General features: G+C 38.6%; 1 protein-coding gene across 1 annotated transcript in view; it reads right to left on the bottom strand.

Moving 5' to 3' along the window:
* Nucleotides 1-1,441: 1,441 nt before the first annotated feature.
* Nucleotides 1,442-18,213, bottom strand: part of UBR1 (ubiquitin protein ligase E3 component n-recognin 1) — a 133,225-nt gene continuing 116,453 nt past the window's right edge. Inside the window, exons 43-47 of the mRNA XM_045771719.2 lie at nucleotides 15,716-15,772; nucleotides 13,423-13,500; nucleotides 6,737-6,907; nucleotides 5,354-5,455; nucleotides 1,442-4,278 (exon numbers count right to left, since the gene is read on the bottom strand). Coding sequence (XP_045627675.2) covers nucleotides 4,137-4,278; nucleotides 5,354-5,455; nucleotides 6,737-6,907; nucleotides 13,423-13,500; nucleotides 15,716-15,772 — 550 coding nt within the window. The 3' untranslated portion in view covers nucleotides 1,442-4,136. The remainder of the gene's footprint in view (nucleotides 4,279-5,353; nucleotides 5,456-6,736; nucleotides 6,908-13,422; nucleotides 13,501-15,715; nucleotides 15,773-18,213) is intronic.

The following is an 18,213-nucleotide window of genomic DNA, read 5'->3' on the forward strand; positions in this document are numbered from 1 at the left end:
GGGTATCTTTTTATTAATGGTGCTCTTTGTTGTACACAAGTTTTAATTTTTTTTAAAGAGGGAGGGAGGGGGGAAGAGAGAGAGAGAGCACTTGCTCGAGTGGGTGGGGAGGAGCAGAGGGTGAGAGAGAGCCTTAAGCAGGATCCACCCCAGCGCAGGGACCGAAGTGGGGCTTGATCTCCCAACTCTGAAGTCATGACTTGAGCTGAAATCAAGAGTCAAATGCTTAATAGACTGAGCCACCCAGGTGCCCCAAAGTTTTAAATTTTAATGCAAATTGTGAAAATCTGCCTGGTTGTATGACTTGTTTTACCTAGTAGCGCTCAGCTACTCTAATGTAAGCATGGAGAGGACTCCGTAGTGACCTCTTCTGCTAATTCCAAGTGCCTTGTAATTTCATAACCAAAACACTTTCTTCATTGCCTTCAGTGCTACTACCCTCCTAGAATATTATAAAATCTTAAAACTATAGCAATGACTTTTTGTTTTAACCCTTTCCTTAAATGAAACTTACACAGCAACTTGAAATATCACAACTATCCAAGTCTGGCACTTTCCCCCTCTCTGATCTACTCTTCCCTCTGAGGCTCTTCGGCATATAGACTAAAATCACTGACGTAAAAAGAAAGCAAGCTCTAAATTTTAAGAGTAATGGTCTAGAAACAGAAAGAAATCATAATGGTTTTGTAAAGGCTCAATCTCAGGAGATTCTATTTCAGGATCAAGGGTGAAATCTGGAAATTTTTATTTTGTTAATGCTCTTTAGGTGATTCTAACACGGTCAAGTCTGAGAACCATTACACTAGATTTAGGCTTTCCAATATAGTAGCTACTAGCCACACATGATGATTTAAGTTTAATTAAAATTAAATAAAATAAAAAATTCAGGTCCTCAGTTGCACTAGCCACATTTCAAAATGTTCAATAGCTGCATGGGGACAGTGACTACCCTACTGGAGTGCAGACAGTGAACGTTCCCATCATTGCAGAGCTCCCCGGATGGTGCTGCTCCAGACACCTGTGTCCACAGTGGGTGTACATACCCAGAGAGAGGCGTAGATTTACTTGGAAGATATTTAAATAGAAATATTCTATTTTTCAGCTGATTATTTAAATCTCCATTTCTGGGCAATTGTTTATAATGTACTTAATACATTAGTACCATACTGAATATAAAAAATTCTCTCTCTATATATATGTATTGTGCATGCTTAAAAATTATTTACTGATAGAATGTATGGTCAGAAAGTTTGGAGACCATTACACTGAATACCTATGTCTTTTAATTTTTTTGAAGATTTTTATTTAATTATTTGTGAGAGAGAGACAGAGTACGCGCATAAGCAGGGGGAGCAACAGGCAGAGGGAGAAGGAGAAGCAGGGTCCCTGCTGAGCAAGGAGCCAGACACAGGGCTCCATCCCAGGACCCTGGGATCATGACCTGATCCAAAGGCAGACACCTAACTGACTGAGCCACCCAGGCATCCCCAATATCTATGTATTTTAAAGAATTTGTCTGCGCTGGCAGAGGTAACATTTAATTAGAGCTCCTTTCTAGGTATAGATTTTTATACTTCAAACCCAAATCCCCAAACATGAGAAGTCCCTTTTTTCTTTGTAAATATACACATATAAGATATTTTATTTCAAAAAGCACAAGAACATTATACAAGTTTTAAATTTACATTTTGCAATAAAAGATATCAATATATGCATTATTGTATAACTTCATCATGGATGGAATTTGAATCAGTGGTATAAACATGTTGCAGTCACTAGGTAGAGATCATCATCACAGTGAACCAAATGCATAGTTGTTATGAAATGACAAATGACCACTAACGGGTGAACTCACAGCCCATACACCAGCAAAATAAATTAATTATACAGATAAATGTTTTCTTCACTCTATCATTAAAATTCCTGTCAGCCCCTCACCAAAAACATTAGAAAAACACAGTTTTGGAGCCATCCTGTTGAACCAGTTCCTCCACATACTACACTAATGAAAATAAAGTGACTTTTTGCTCATTTGTAAGTAAACTCCATAAGCATAATCAAATTGTTTGCAATGATGAAGGCAAACCACTAGGATATTTGAATATAATTAGAAATCCCTAGGGTGGGGGGGCAGCACTGAGACACAGATTCGTCTCCAGTGCAGGGGTCTGAATCAATCTCAAAAGTGGAACTCAATATGAAATGGGCTCTTTGGCAGGAAAGGTCTGACTGGCCATTGCAGGGTAGTCCCTCTGGCAGCTTAAGAGCTTAACCCCAGGGTTTATGAAGTGAATATAAAAAGACTAGAAATAAAAAGTCAGTTTATCTTTGCTAAACTGTGGCCAATAAGAGCAGAAGTCAGCATCTTCTGTTGCCTATTCTGGCTCAGAGTTCCCAGTCAGACAATCCAACCAAAAAAATTCTATCAGAAATAAAGGAAGATATTCTAATCATTTAATCATACTGGCAAATTGGACAAGCTGAATACTGAATTTTCTGATCCTCACTCATCAATTGTTACAAATTGTCCAGTGGAATTGTATCTGTTTCCTGATACCTTCTGAATAATAATTATTCAAGTAGAAAATCATGATTGTGTTTCTGATGCCTGTTCATGCCAATCCTTTACTGCAAAACCCACCTTTTCTTTACTTTACATAAAAATACCAAAAAACCTAACCCCAAATGTGCACCATCACTTTGCAAATGTATTTTTATTTGTTTGTCTTCTCTGAGCAAAAAGAAGATAGGAAAACACTTACACACATATATGACGGTAGTCACCAAAGGCAAAACCAGACGGTCTTTGAATGCGTCCTTCAAACTCCTAACATTACTCCAGAGACAATGGAAGCTAAAATGGAAGGTTTCAATTTATCTTCTGTCTGCTGTTTATTATCACAAGTTCTCAATATAAAAAGTTAAAGCCAAAAATCAAGAAGTCTATGCACAGATTTAGGAGAGCTCTATTATTTATAAACAAGATGGCTCAACCACAGCATATTATAACAGACACATGACCACTGATCACATGGCTTTTTTGGTTGTCTGTACTAGTCATAAAACCAGAGTTTATGAAAAGGTTGCACACAGATAACAAATGAAGGATTTGTCTTTTACAAAGACATAGAAGGTTACAGAATTGTCTTCAATCTGATTGTTCTAATTGACAGCTGCCATGCTCCATTCATTGGGGGAATTTTCTTACCCTCATTCTAGAGATAGTTTACATCAGAACTGCGTCAGGTTTTTAAAAGTCAGATAGGATGGTGCCACAAACAAGAGATAAGTGAACTCATTTTAGAAATTGGCCTTTGGAAAATAGAAAGTATAATTTTAAAAACTCAAGAAAGCTACTTGCGGTAAGAGGTGAGGACTACAGTTTCTTTGGCCCATGAGGGATGAATAATGAATACATTATCCTATCCTATCCTACTCTTGAGGTCTACAGTGGGGAAAAAAGCTTTTCTACACTAGTAGAAATTTGCCTTAGAAATGGTAACTCCGCACATAGATTTTTTAAATTTCTGGCTGAAACAGTAAGTGGCACATTAGGGGTATTTCCTTAAAAGAGAAATAATAAAAAAAAATTTTACTCTTTTGAAAACTTTCTCAGTTGAAGTATACTGCATGGTTTCTGCAATTCTTCCTTAGCTGCAGGGAAGACGACGACAGATTAGAATCCTGTCAGTGTTCCAATGTCAGCCAAACTAAACCTGGGTGTGTGGGGGATACCAAATACAAAACTGCACAAGAGTTAACCAACATTTAAAAATGTCCACAACTGCTTAATGTGACTTCATTTACCAGGCGAAGGAAATGAAATGAAGTGGGACAGATTATGAAGGGAAATGAGTTTTCTGGAAATAGCAGAATCAGACACTGGGGGTAAAGAAGCATTTTTTAGTGTTCTGGAACATAAAACAGATTAATCAATGTCCTTTTTCTCCTTTAAGCACATTTTCACTAACTGAAAGCAATACTCCGTTAAGGAATATTTTATTGATGTATGTGAATCTGGACATAGAGCAAAAGACCCTCCAACCCTTCCCCCAGCCCTCAGAAAGATCTCCGTAATTTTGAATCGATCTTCATTACTGTCTTCATTTGTGATTGTCCCAAGGCAGAGTTGAAGCTCACAATAATTGCCAGTTGAATCCAAATAACATCTGATTGGTTTCCTGGCTCCTAGCAATCTCTTCTATAATGCAGTGTTGCTGCCATACCAAATGGAGCTTCCGGTAACGCTCACGAGATAAACGGAGGGGGTTGCCCCTCCTTCAGGGGGAAGAAAAAAAAAACCAACCAACATGTAAGTGCAAATCAAATAACTGCCACATATTTCTTGCCTAAATTAGTTCACACTCTTGAGATGTTCCTAGAGCTGGGAGGAATCACCAGGACAGAGTCTTAAAAGGGATATTCTCCCTTCACCACTGATCACCATGAACTTAATAGATTAGTTAGCCGATGAAGCAGAAATTTACTCCTTGATTATTCAGAAAATAGGCAAAGTAGATCATGGGCATGATGAGACCCCCGTTTAAATGTGAGGTTTATAACATGAAGCAGTTCTATTCTTTTTCTGGGTAGTTAGTGTGATGGGGCTTTAATGGCTTTTTGGCCTCATACAGTTTATTTAGCTTTGATTTCTGGTCTTTGTATAGTGGAGATTAAGTCTGAGGTATAACATTAAGTCCTCAAATTATATTCTGCTGCTTGGAAATATTTGCTTCTTGTTGTCCTTACGACATAACAAATTTGCTGGTGATTAGCAAATATTTAAACAAAACTACTCCACATCAATTCCAAGGTTGTACAGTTTATAACACTGTGGAGCAGCTAATCCAAAATGACTAAAGTTTGGCTGTTGCAATTATGGAGAATTGGGAGATCCTCATTCCGGAGGCACTCAAGTGTCTCCGCTGGTTGGGTATTTTCGAGTTGCCTAATTCGGTAAAAAATTCTGCTCCTTTGCACCTTTCTGGAACAACTCAGATCTTATCCTCAGTCATTAACTACCTTCACCTTTTCTCCCTTAACCCAAAGACTACCTCCACACTTAAACCTTCTAAGTAATTCTGAAGAAAGGTTGATTAAAAATAACATTCAAACATTAGGATGGCTGGTATCTTTAATTTTAGAGAAGTATTACCCTCACATTCTGAAGAAGCACAAAGTTGTTCAAAATTATGTGCTATATTTAGGATGGTATCATACTTAATATTTTTTATTTCCACCTATTTAAAAATATCTCTCAATAGGTAGCATTAGTTTCTGTGTTTAAAGAACTGTTACCGTCCATGTACAATAATGTGACTAAATGAAAAACACATAAACGAACCAATCTTACTTCAAGCCAGGGTCTGTTTCTCCATATTCATCCAAGTAAGGGGCTGGATAGGCACAGCCTCTGGCTTTACCTTCAACCAGGACTACTCTGCATTCTCGGATTCTGAAGGACAAAACAACCCACAGGAAATATTATTAAATGCATGTATGCAAATGACAGGCACTACATGAAAGTTAATCTAGAGAAAAGACATTGCCAATATCTGTTAGGAATTCAGTATAAAGACAATAAACATAGACAAACAGACTAACTTGTGTTTTGTCTAAATAAAAGAGTGACGACTGCTATTTTTATTGAAGTCATGGGAAAGAATCAATGGATTTAGGGAAATGGGACCATTAATACTGACTGCATATATTGAAGAGAGGAAGGAAGCTGTCCTACTTGAGCCACAGATACCCTGGAAAATGATGCCCGAGGCTGTTTCTGTTGTTGCCCGACCTACAACCTAGACTGGGGAAGGAGCTTAATAGAAGGACAGAACAACATCTCTTGTTCTGATTAACTTTGGGCCCGAAAGAAGGTCAGCTAGGGAAGTGTCAAGCCATCTCTGGTTAGAGCCAGCCTCCAACAGTGCAAATTATAAAGAACCACTGCCACTTTGAAGTTACTTGGGACTCTTACAGCCTAGAAACGAAGATATAAAAAGAATGTTTCTGTGCACATGTACAGGAGGGATAAGCACCGCAGAGTGACATAAACAGTTGGAATAGGTAGTGGGTTTATATGCTGTAAGTTTCCTAAAATAAGAAAATAGGTGTTTGGGTGTGGCTTCTATGAATTCATTCCCATTGTTCCAACAGATGCCTACAAGCAATAATTACATACTCCATAGTTAGTGAGATGTCCGGGCTTAAATTAATAGAAACTACATTTCATGGTGCGAATGGAAAGAAAAAGCACATCTCCACTTTGGATTTCATTTCTCTCGGGGCACTTGTACTCTTCTTCCAGAAACATGAAGTAACTATTGTTCCACTCTCAGTCTTTTGCGAGAGACCAGGGAAAATGGTTGCTCGATAGAGGAAATGAAGAAAATGAACATGTTCAGAGGACAACTTTGTATAGGTACTTTTTAAATATAAGTGTTAGGACTCCAAGCCCTTTCACCACACCTGAATGTTACACAACGCCAGAGGAATCAATACAAACTCTAACATGCTTAAAATATACCACAAATAATTAAAATGTGAACAGAATCCTTTTTTTTAAAACTTATACTGTAATATCTTTTCAAATGCAATTTCATGTGAATAACAGGTCTATACTGTTAACTTCTGATAGACCATTTCCTATCAACACACTGTCCTACCATAACAGCCTCCAGATTGGATCCAGATTCTGTAAGTTCATTATGAAGCTTCCAGAACACTCACTACTCACTTTAGGAAAATGCAGACTCCAGCTCCACAGTGAAGTGCATGAAAAATGCAAGCTCCAACCTCTTCCCCATTCACAATTTCTTGGCAGCAAATGTTCTGAGAACACAGTATGGCTCCACAGAAAAGACAGAGGACAGGGTGCTTTCGCTCATCATCTGCAGACCGTGGGCACCTCAAAGGGGAAGAAAACATTCAGTATGGTGGAGAAACAATAAAAGCATGATATATCCAGTTAGCAATGAATTGTGTTCATCACTGGCTGCTTTGCAGCAAAGAAAGCTCTTAAAACACAAGAAAACATTCATTCATTCATTCATTTAGAGAGGGAGGGAGAAAGAGAGAATCCCACACAGGCTCCATGCCCAGCATGGAGAGCAGGCTTCACGCCTAGCGCGGAACCCAGTGTAGGGCTACATCTCCGAACCCTGAGATCATGATCTGAGCTGAAATCAAGAGTCAGATGCTTAATGGACTGAGCCTCCCAGGCTCCCCAAAACACAGGAAAACATTTAATTAGATGATTCCTCTTTAATAAGGACTTAACAACAACAAAAAACCTCCTGATTAATCCACAGTAAGAAAAATTATTTTTAAATATACAGTGTCCTGATAATTCCCATAGTTTGGCAATTAAATACACCTTGAGATTGAGATACTTTATTGTAGAGTCTCGTCTTCATCTGACATGACCAATTTACAGTCAACTCCCTCCTCTGGATTGGTTTAGTCAAGCTGAAGTCCTCAATATTAGAGGAATGTGACCTTGTTAGGTGTACAATTTTTTTTAAAAATCACAAATGTGCAGAAAGGGTTCAGACACATTTCCTGTCCATTTTATTTAAGTATTGAGATCTTTAGGGTTGAAATGAGAGACTGTAGTCTTAGAGTTCACGCACGCTTTATCTGGGAAACAAAGCAAGTCTTTAGGAAGGATAAAGCGACAGAGTCGACTTGCTTGAACCAAGCAGTACGTTGAGATCTACCATTTTATACAGTAGCATGCTAGAGCCTTGCTATAACGCCCCTCAAAGAGGGGTATCATTCTCTGAATTAAAGCGATAATGGCTATTTAAAATAAGCAGCTTTCTACACTCTTATCTCTGCCTTATAATGGACATACTAGAGACATCAAGAATTCCTTTATCCGGTGAGTAATAAATAAATGCAACCACTAAGTTGAGATCCAGTGAGGCTTACAATGGGGTCAGAATAAAGAGCACCAATAGAATCTTCACCTCCAATAAGGTATTAACAGTTTATTCTCTGATCCCTCATTTCTTAGGTAAGATAAGAATATCTACATAGGAGCAGAAGGACTCTGTGCATAGGTACTCCACTCCTGTCTCCTGGAGATGAGGAGACTATTTTCACTTCCAGGGGGAAGGACATAATTCACTTCTTTTTGGATAAAGCCAAAATCTTTCACTTTTAGTGCAGGAGGGCTGAGTCCTAGTCACTAATATCCTATAGAGGAAAATAGGGGTGATACCTAAAGTATAGTAACTGGGCAGCTTACCCTCCTACAGTAGAAATGGCTCAGTCTTAATGGAAACTGGTGGTGACAATAAAACTGGAAGAGATCATAAGATTTATTTTCACTTTACTTGAAACCAGTACGTAGTAATATCAACCAGGGGGATCTTCACTGTGATTAATGACTAACACTCCTCTCAGATCCTCCTAAGAGCCAACAGTGATACTCTTTAATGCTGGGAAGATAACACCTGTGCGCTGGGATTCTGTGATAGCAATACAGCCCTAAGATCAGGAGAATCACTGAATTTAGAGCTGGATGCAATCTCTGAAATCATCTAGCAAATGTTTGAGGGCTGAGAGGTAAATGGCTCAACCATTTCTTTAGGTGGCTGAACTTAATCTGCATGGGACAAACAGCAAGGGAACTGACACCAAGATCAATTCTATCTAGTAACAGAGGTGGGAGTATGGACTGCCTAAGCCCCTGCTGAGCCCATTAAACTTCCTGGCTTGAGGGTTCAAAGCAACGGTTGTAACAGAATAGAATTTCCTTAGTCATTCTGTAGGGCAGTGATTCTCAGAGTGGGCCATATAAGGGCTCTTCAAACCCTCAAAATGATGATCAACTGCAATCCCTTTCTTTGCCCCTTCAAATGACAGCAAGTTATTTAACATATGACTAAGGACTACAATAGTCACTTTGTAAGCCAAGGCAGTTCATTAGAATTACTAACTGGCATCCTTCAACAAAATTTAAGAGTTTTTTGTGTTTCCTGAGAGCTCTAATTAAGTTTATTGAGAAGTTTGGCGGCTGTACAATGCTTACTCAATATTATGAAACTCCTAACTTAGCTTTGGAATTGCTGCAATTTGGGAAGAAGATGCTGTATTACCAGTACATCATCAATGCAGTCTCGAATAGGCTTTAATTTTCAGACTGCTGAGATTCTTGCCTTTTAATTACAAGTTACTGCTAATCATGTCATCATTATTAATCTGATTTGCTATGGGTGGTAGTGTGATGCCACCTGAGTGTCAAGGATACATAACTGCATCAATAGTAATTTTGGCCTACTATTTTTAAGACATGATACATTGTGATTCCAATATGAAATATTCACACACCAATGGCTAGGGCGGATATGAATATAATTTCTCCATTCAGGGACATTATATTGATGGTGTGCAGCTCATGAATTTATGTTATTTGAATAACTTACATCATATTATAGCAAGATAAGTGTAAACTGTTAACTTTACAGGACATTATTTTATCACATAGAATCATGCGTTTAAGCTCATGCTGTTTTCTTACAAAAGTAACTAACAGGTAATTCATACATGATATTAGTAATGAGTATAGTATAACTTGTTTATTGTACTTCTCACCAGTCTTTATCATCCAGATTTTTTTTTTTATTTGAAAGTAATCGGTGAAAGGGAAGAGGAAGATAAAAGAAAGTCTGAGAAACACTGCTTTAGTGTTTAATTTGATTGAGGTAGGGGAGAATACGGTATCAAAAAAAGCTAAGGAGGTGTACTCCTCTCTCTAGTACCCACGCTTAAACTTGAGCCACAATGTTATTACCTGTTTTACTGTTATAATGGGATTCCATATAAGATCCTGCTTGGGGAAAAAAGGGTTCTTCAGTGTTATTGCAGTGAGAATGTGGTCACCTCACTGTAATGCACATGATACAGTGCTTAAAGACACATGTATAAAAGATATTTCTAAGAGAACTACTTGTTTATGAAGTTGAGAACAGTATTATTTGATGTACTGACCACAATTCTCCATGTAAAACACTGTTTAAAGATACATGAATAAATGATGATTCTCAGAGTGCTTAAAAAAAAAAAAAAGGCTCCTGTAGCTTTAAAAAAAAGTTGAGGAGAGATATCCTAAAAGATGGTAGAGTAACGAGCTCCAGGAATTGTTACCTCCACCAATACAACTGTTGATCTGGCAAGAACTATCTGAAGCATCCTCAGCAGTGCTTAACAAAGAGGCTGGTAAATTTCAATGAATTTTGGCTTTTTGTGTAGTGGCTACCATCCCCTATCCCCCAGGCCTATAGCAGGTAGCTATGGGGGTGGCTGCCCATAATTCTGGTGTGGCTTACTGGTACCAGGATGGGTAATAAAGACATTGTCCTCAAAAATCAGGGCCGTATGATTAGTTCTGTCTGGCATCTCACTGAGAGGCCGACACAGAGATTGGCCATTGTTTCAACCCCTATGGGCTGAAGTGACTTTCTTGGCAGAGATGGTGGGGGGAATTTAAAGAGACAAAAATTCTTTGTTTTTTTCTTTTCTTCACTTTTCATATTGGATCCAGAAATTTAAGGAAATCTCTGTCAGTTCACTGGATGACTGGAGAGATAATGGAACAGAGACTTCGGTGAACACACAATAAGGAATACAGTCTTTGCAAGAAAGAACAGTTTGGAAAAGTCACTAAAGAAACAGATACCTGCAGCCTTTATCAAGCAACAGTGGCGATTCTTGGGGAGGGGGGTAGAATCTGATTTACAGAGCTACTACATTAATATCAAATAATCAAAATGTCCAATTCTCAACAAAACTAACAAAGCTTATAGAGAAGCAGAAAATCTTGGCCTATTCACAGTGTAAACAACACTGAAAAAGAAAAATGAAGTTGGAAGGCTGACACATTTTAATTTCAAAACTTACTACAAAGCTATGGTAATTGAAAAGTGTGGTACTATCATAAGGATAGACATATAGACCAGTGGAACAGACTTTAGATTTTAGAAAGAAACCCAAACATCTATGACCAATTGATTTTCAACGTGGGTGCCAGGATTATCCAATGAGGGAACAACAGTCTCTTAAAAAATGGTGCTGGGATAATCGGAAACCACATGAAAGAAAGAATGAAGTTGGACCTCCTGTCTCATTCCAAAAATTAACTCAAAACAAATCCACAGTCTAGGGGTGCCTGGGTGGCTCAGTCAGTTAAGCCTCTGCCTTCGGCTCAGGTTGTGATCCCAGGGTCCTGGGATCGAGGCCCGCATCAGGCTCCCTGCTCAGGAAGCCTGTTTCTCCCTCTCCCGCTCCCCCTGCTTGTGCTCTCTCTCTCTAATAAATAAATAAAATCTTAAAAAAAAAAAAACAAAAACAAAAAACAAATCCACAGACTAAATATAGAGTTAAAACTATAAAACTATTGAAAGAAAACAAAGGGGTAAATCTTCATGACCTCAGATTTGGCAATTAGTTTTGACACCAAAAGCACAAGAAACAAACAAAAAATAGATAACATGAACTTTTCTGCATTGAAAACATTATGAAGAATATGAAAACACAACCTACAGAATAGGAGAAAATATTGGCAAAATAAAAATCTGGTAAGGGCTGAATATCCAGAATATATTGAAAGAGAACAGAAGAGGCCACCCCAAAATATGCCATTTTGGCATACTGATTATTTTGAATTAAAGTTACTTAAGAAACAGCAGGTGCAAAAAGGACACTCTGACTCTCATTTGATCTCCTGAAAGCAGGAAATAAATCTCCCATATGAAGGTATTCTACCTATACCAGAAGGATAGAAAGAGTACCATTACTGCCAGAATAGGGAATTGAAGGTCAAGAAGGCTGTATAAATAAACTCTCTTACTTCTTCATTAATTTGGTACTCCAAGCCTAACCGCTTTGTTTTGTCATATCTTCACAAAAAATTGTTTCTTTGACTAAAAGGTATAAACCCAGTCATTTCTCTGAGTCTCATATTTCTATGAGCTCTGATATATGCAAAATTAAACTTTTCTCCTATTAATCTGTCTTTTTTTTTTTTTTAAAGATTTTATTTATTTATTCGACAGAGAGAGAGAGACAGCCAGCGAGAGAGGGAACACAAGCAGGGGGAGTGGGAGAGGAAGAAGCAGGCTCATAGCAGAGGAGCCTGATGTGGGGCTCGATCCCATAACGCCGGTATCACGCCCTGAGCCGAAGGCAGACGCCCAACCGCTGTGCCACCCAGGCGCCCCTCCTATTAATCTGTCTTATGTCAATTTAATTATTTGGCCGAAGAACCCAGAGGGAAGAAAGGAAGAGTTTTCCTCCCCTTCAATATAAAGAACTCTTACAACTCAACAACAGACAGTCCAATTACAAGGTGGGCAAAAGACTTGAACAGACATTTCTCCAAAGAACATATACAAATGTCCAACAAGCACATGAAAAGATGTTCAACATCAGTGGTCATTAGAAAATGTATATCAAACCACAATAAGCTACCATTTTATACCCACTAGGATGGCTTTAAGAAAATAGAAAATAACAAGTGTTGACAAGGATGTGAAAAATAGGAGTCCTCTTATATTGCTGATGGGAATGTAAAGTGGCAAAATTATGGAAAACAGTTAGTGGTTACTCAAAGATTTAAACATAGAATTACCATAATGACCCAGCAATTCTACTTCTAGGAATATACACCTAAGAGAAATGAAAATATATGTCTACATAGAAACTTGTACATGGATGTTTACAGTAGTATTATTCTTAATAGTTAAAAGGGGGAAACAACCTAAATGCTCATCAGTGGATAAATGGATAAACAAACTCTGGAATATTATTATTATTATGTTTAAGATTTTATTTTTAAGTAATCTCTATACCTAACAAGGGGCTAAAACTCACAACCCTAAGATCAAGAGCCGCATGATCCACTGACTAAGCCAGCCAGGCGTCCCTACAGTGAAATGTTACTTAGCCAAGAAAGGACTGAACACATGCTACAACTTGGATGACCTCAAAAGCCCTACTAAGTGAAAGAAGCCAGACACAAAAGGTCATATAATATATGACTCCTTTTATATGATATATCCAGAGTAGGCAGATCCATGGAGACAGGAAGCAGATTATTGGTTACCAGGGGATTGGGAAAGAGGGAAATGGGGAGTGATTACTTAGTGGATACAAGGTGTTTCTCTGGCATGATGAAAAAGCTTTGAAACTAGAGAGAGGTGGTGGTTGCACAACACTGTGAATACACTAAACAGCACTGAATTGTACACTTTATCATCATTAATTGTATGTTTTATGGTCCTCACCTCAATAATTAAAAAGAAATTGACAATCACTGTTATAAAGGATGCTCAGTGGTCACTTTAAAAAAAAGTTTGCTAATGGTGGTGCATATCAATTGCAAGCTTAAAAATTTTTTAGAAATTTATTTCTTCTTACCTGAAATGAGAAGCTTGATTTAGGAGGCAGCTATAGTCATCAGGAAGCTCTATCAAACTATTTCTTTTTCTAGGGTATCTAGAAATGTAATTTAAAAGACAATTTTACTTCTGAGTAAATAAGCCCATGTCAAAAATTGACCAAGTAATAGAAGAGTGTTTTAAAAATAACAATAGGATCCATACTTGAAACCCATAGTAATTCCTCCTGTTGACTACATTAAATCCAAGTTTCTCAGCCTAGAATTTGAAATCTTTCGTCATCTGGTTTCCTTTCCAAACTCAACTCTCACTATTTCCTAAGACTAAATTGTTGTAGCTGCATTTCCATGATGGATAGGAAGGTGATATAAAGATGTTGTTAAGAACACAGCCTCTGAAATCAGACAACCTCCCTATAAATCCTAAATCCTCTGATACGGGACAAGTCACTGAACCTAAGCCTGTATTTCCTGGTCTGTAAACAGAGGATGGATATATTATGTTTTCTCAGTCATAAGGCATACCATCAATTTAATAACACATTTCTGAAGTGGCGGGGGGAGAGAAATATAAAGACTCATGCTGATTTAAGAAATGCTAAATAGAAATAATAGTATGGAGGAACCTCACAGCTGTTGAGAACTCAATAAGATATTGAAGTGAAACATAATATACTTAGTATTTGATAACATGTTTACAAATATTATTATTCATTCTTATAATACAGATACAATTAAAGCCTTGCATGCATGCCCTGGGAAGGCCATCTGAATAATGTGGAAATTCTATCCTCAAACCCCAATCAACTTAAATTCTTTTTAAAAAATTATTTTTTTTATTTGAAAAAATAAAAAGCAAGAGAGATCACAGAGGGAGAGGGAGAAACGGACTCGCCGATGAGCGGGGAGAAACTGATGTGGCACTTGATCCCAGGACCCCGAGATCACCACCCAAGCCAAAGGCAGATGCTTAACAGACTGAGCCACCCAGGCGCCCCCCCGGTCAACTTAAATTCTATAATTCCTTTTATGTCCAGCTAAAAATTATCTCCTCTAAGACTAACCTTGCATCATTAAGAATCTTTTACTCTTTAAATTTCTATAGCATTAACAGTATATTCCTTACACTACTTTATTTTATGTCTTTAGTTTAATGTACGTAATTAGATTGTAAATTACCCATGACCAAAAAGCTGTATGTGTTAGGTCTTTTAACTCTCCCAAAATATTTTAGCACCATGCTGAAGAAATAGTAGTTGTCTAAAAGGCACAGAATGAACTGAAATAAAGGAAAAATTGTGTGAGATTAACAGTTTTAAAATAGGTACTCATCTTTTAAACTTTTCTCTCTACTCTTTCTTTTCTTGGTGATTTGAATAATACTATATCTAAGTTATCAAAGCTGGATCTATAATTTCTAAATCACTAAAGTTGGGTTAAGGAGTAGGTAGCATATGTACATTCACGGTAAAGGGGAAGGACGTCCGAGAGGTAAGAAAGATGAGAGGAGAACGTGGCAAACGCACACTGTGTCACAATGCTTGCTTTAGCCATGGAAAAATGGTACTGATGTTAGCATTTAAGGTTGGGGGCCAATTCCTCTGCTTGTTTACGGATGCAATTCAACTGGAATAAAAATTAGACACATACAAAATATAAAGCAGGCCCTGGAGAGGATACAAAGAAAATAAGCATGCAGTCTGGGCCCTGGTGAGTTTACTGTTTAGTGCTTTGTGGTGCTGGCAGGCACATGTGCACACACACGTCTGAGAGGACATTACTAGGGAAGACTTACGGGAGGTCACATTTGAACTGGTCTTTGAGGAAGAGGTGGATTTTGGTTAAGCCATAACTTAAGGGAGAGAGGAGGGCTGAAGAACAGTTTTGCTGGGCAGTCTCTAAGTACATAAATCGGAAGGGAAGGGGAAGAGGGAATAGTTCTATTTATACCTTACTCTATTCTCAAAAGGAAAAAAGTGGTGTATAAGAATACTGTTACTACCTTCTGATTTTAATAAATCGGCAGTTCCGAGATGCCATCTCCTCCTGTGCCTTTTAATAAACATGTACGAGCTTAAGGAAGAGGAGCTGGTGGAGTCAAAACAATTTAAGAGGGAAAGGATAGCCACTCCAAGAAAAAAACCAATTGTAGGATGAATCCAATTTCTGGCAAAGACCTAACAGAAATGTAGGAAACAATGCACTGAGAGAGAATGAAGAGAATGAAGGAGACCAAAGCATGTTCCACAAACCAACTACTTTTGGAAACACAACCTGTAGATGGGGGGGAAAGGATTGAGAAGTAAAACCAACCTGACTACGGTGCTTTTTTGCTTCAAACAGTTTAGTAATACAGGATCTGCGCACCACCTATATGGGGAGCCAAGAGAAAAGCAAACACATTATCACAAATTCAGTGCAGTGCTCATCAATGAGCTACCTGCTCCAAATCTTTCTGTCCCTTCCTTCCATGTTCTCTCTGCTAGACTTCTATCTCACATCTTACCCCTTTGCTTTTCTTCTCTTCATTTTTCTGTCTGCCTATTTATTTTCCCCCTTTCTTTTATGCGTCTCTTTTTAATTTTTATTTATTTTTTTAAAAAGATTTTATTTATTTATTTGAGAGAGAGAGAGAGAGACAAAGATAGTGAGAGAGAACACAGGCAGGGAGAAGAGGGAGAAGCAGGCTCCTGGCTGAGCAGGGAGCCTGACATGGGGCTCATCCCAGGGGATCATTAACTGAGCCAAAGACAGACGCTTAACCAACCGAGCCACCCAGGCACCCCTATTCATCTCTTTTTTAAAGGGTTAATCAATCAAGGTCTTGCTAGAAAAACAGAAACCATTCTGAAGATGGAATTTAATACCAGGAATTGGTAATAAAGGTGACAGAAGGGCTGCGAAGCCAACCAGGAGACAAAAAAGCAAGGTAACCCAAAGATTAGCCAATAATAGGAAGCCACCACCTCTCCCAGGCTGAAGGAACAAAAGGAAATTGTGGTATTATTAGAGCCCGGGGGCCGGGGTCAATGGTGGATACTGGAACCACCGTGGACTTCTTGGCTAACAGGAACTAGAGCCAGAGAAGAGCTACTGCCACTGCCAGAGACACCGCACAAAGCAGAGAGAGGTAGCCTGAACACTCAGGCCTCTGTTACCCTGCTAGTGCCTCCTACAGGCTGAATGTAGGCAGAAGCCAACTGACAAGAAAGACTGGGAAATATGGCCTGCAAGTCTCAGTTCCCTGTACTACAGAGAACTCAGGTAAGGCTCTGAGACAAGAAGGGCCAGGAATGGTAAAGGGCAAGGACATTCTGTTTCAAAGTTTGAATTTTTATCATTAACCTAGAATAGCAAGTTCAAAAGGTACTGACTTCCAGAATATACAAGTAAAATTAGTATAACCTACTGTAATTGTAGTCAACACAAAGCATGACAGTGATTTTTTGGGATCCATTTTAATTCATTTAATCACCCTGGAGATTAGAACACCTTGTAAGAAATGAAATACACAGGAAAGAACCTAAGAGATGAAGGCACAGAAAAGACAGCAAGAGACAAGGAGACATTCACACAAATTCTGACATGGGCATGGAAGGGAAAAAGACACTGATAAAGAAAAAGGAGAAAGATAAAGGCAGAAAATTGAAAAGATTAAGGAAATCATGAGGGTGATAATGTGATTTATAACAAGAAATCTATGTATATGGTCTTCAACCCAGTTCTGGGCACAGGGCTCCTAAACCCTTGGACTTTCCTAAGTGATAAGAGTGACAAAAGATGTCTTTGGGGGCTGGTTGCCAGGAGAACCAACCATGTGGAACTTTCAGCTTACTCCAACCTCCAGGGAGGGGAGAGGGGCTAGAGGCTGAATCAATCACTAATGGCTAATGATTTAATCAATCGTGCCCATGTAATATAGCCTCCAAAAAACACCAATATGACAGGATTTGGAGAACTTGCACACTGGTGAACACGTGGTGATTTGAGGAGAGTGTTGCGTTCAGGGAGTATAGAACCTGAGCTCCCTTTCCCCATATCTTGCCCTATGTATCTCTTCCACCTGGCTGTTCCTGAGTTATACTCAGTTATAATAAACTGGTGATCTAGTAAGTAAAATGCTTCTCTTGAGTTCTATGAGCTGCTCTAGCAAATTAACTGAACCTAAGCAGGGGTCAATGGAGTCTTTGTCCTAATGGTCAGAATCACAGGTGATAACCTTGGACTTGCTAGTAGCACCTCTCTGAAATGTGTCTGTGTGTAAGTGTGTCAGTCTTACATGACGGAGTGCTTAACCTGTGGGATCTGATGCTATCTCCAGGTAGATAGTGTCAGAATTGAGTTGAATTATAGGACACCCAGCCGGTGTCAGAGAACTGCTTCCTGGATGTATGGCCAAAACACCCTCCCCTAAACACATGTTGGAAGTGGGTGTCAGAATCTCCAATGGGGATAATAAAATAAGAGTAACAGTGAGAACTGATCATTAAAACAATGCTACATGTCAATTATATTTCCAAAAAAAAGAGATGGAAAATGGTAGAGGCAAAGATAGGGAAGGACACTAGAGGTTAGGAAGGTAGACAGTGATCAGGAGGGTCAGTAAATAATGGCGTAGAAAGAAGGCTTTTCTGGAAAAAAGACACACCTTTCCCAGAAAATACATTTTGATGCACCAAATGACTTCTTTATTCCTCCTCAGGCACCCTCCAGAAACATGTGCTACCATGTGAGATATGCTACTGTTCCGGATATAACTATCGCCCCAATTTGGCTTCTTTTGGTATTTAGCTGTGACTCTGTGGCTGCTG

Source organism: Ursus americanus, chromosome 36 (genome assembly GCF_024610735.1).
Source record: "Ursus americanus isolate L20-20 chromosome 36, mUrsAme1.1.p, whole genome shotgun sequence".
Taxonomy (NCBI): domain Eukaryota; kingdom Metazoa; phylum Chordata; class Mammalia; order Carnivora; family Ursidae; genus Ursus; species Ursus americanus.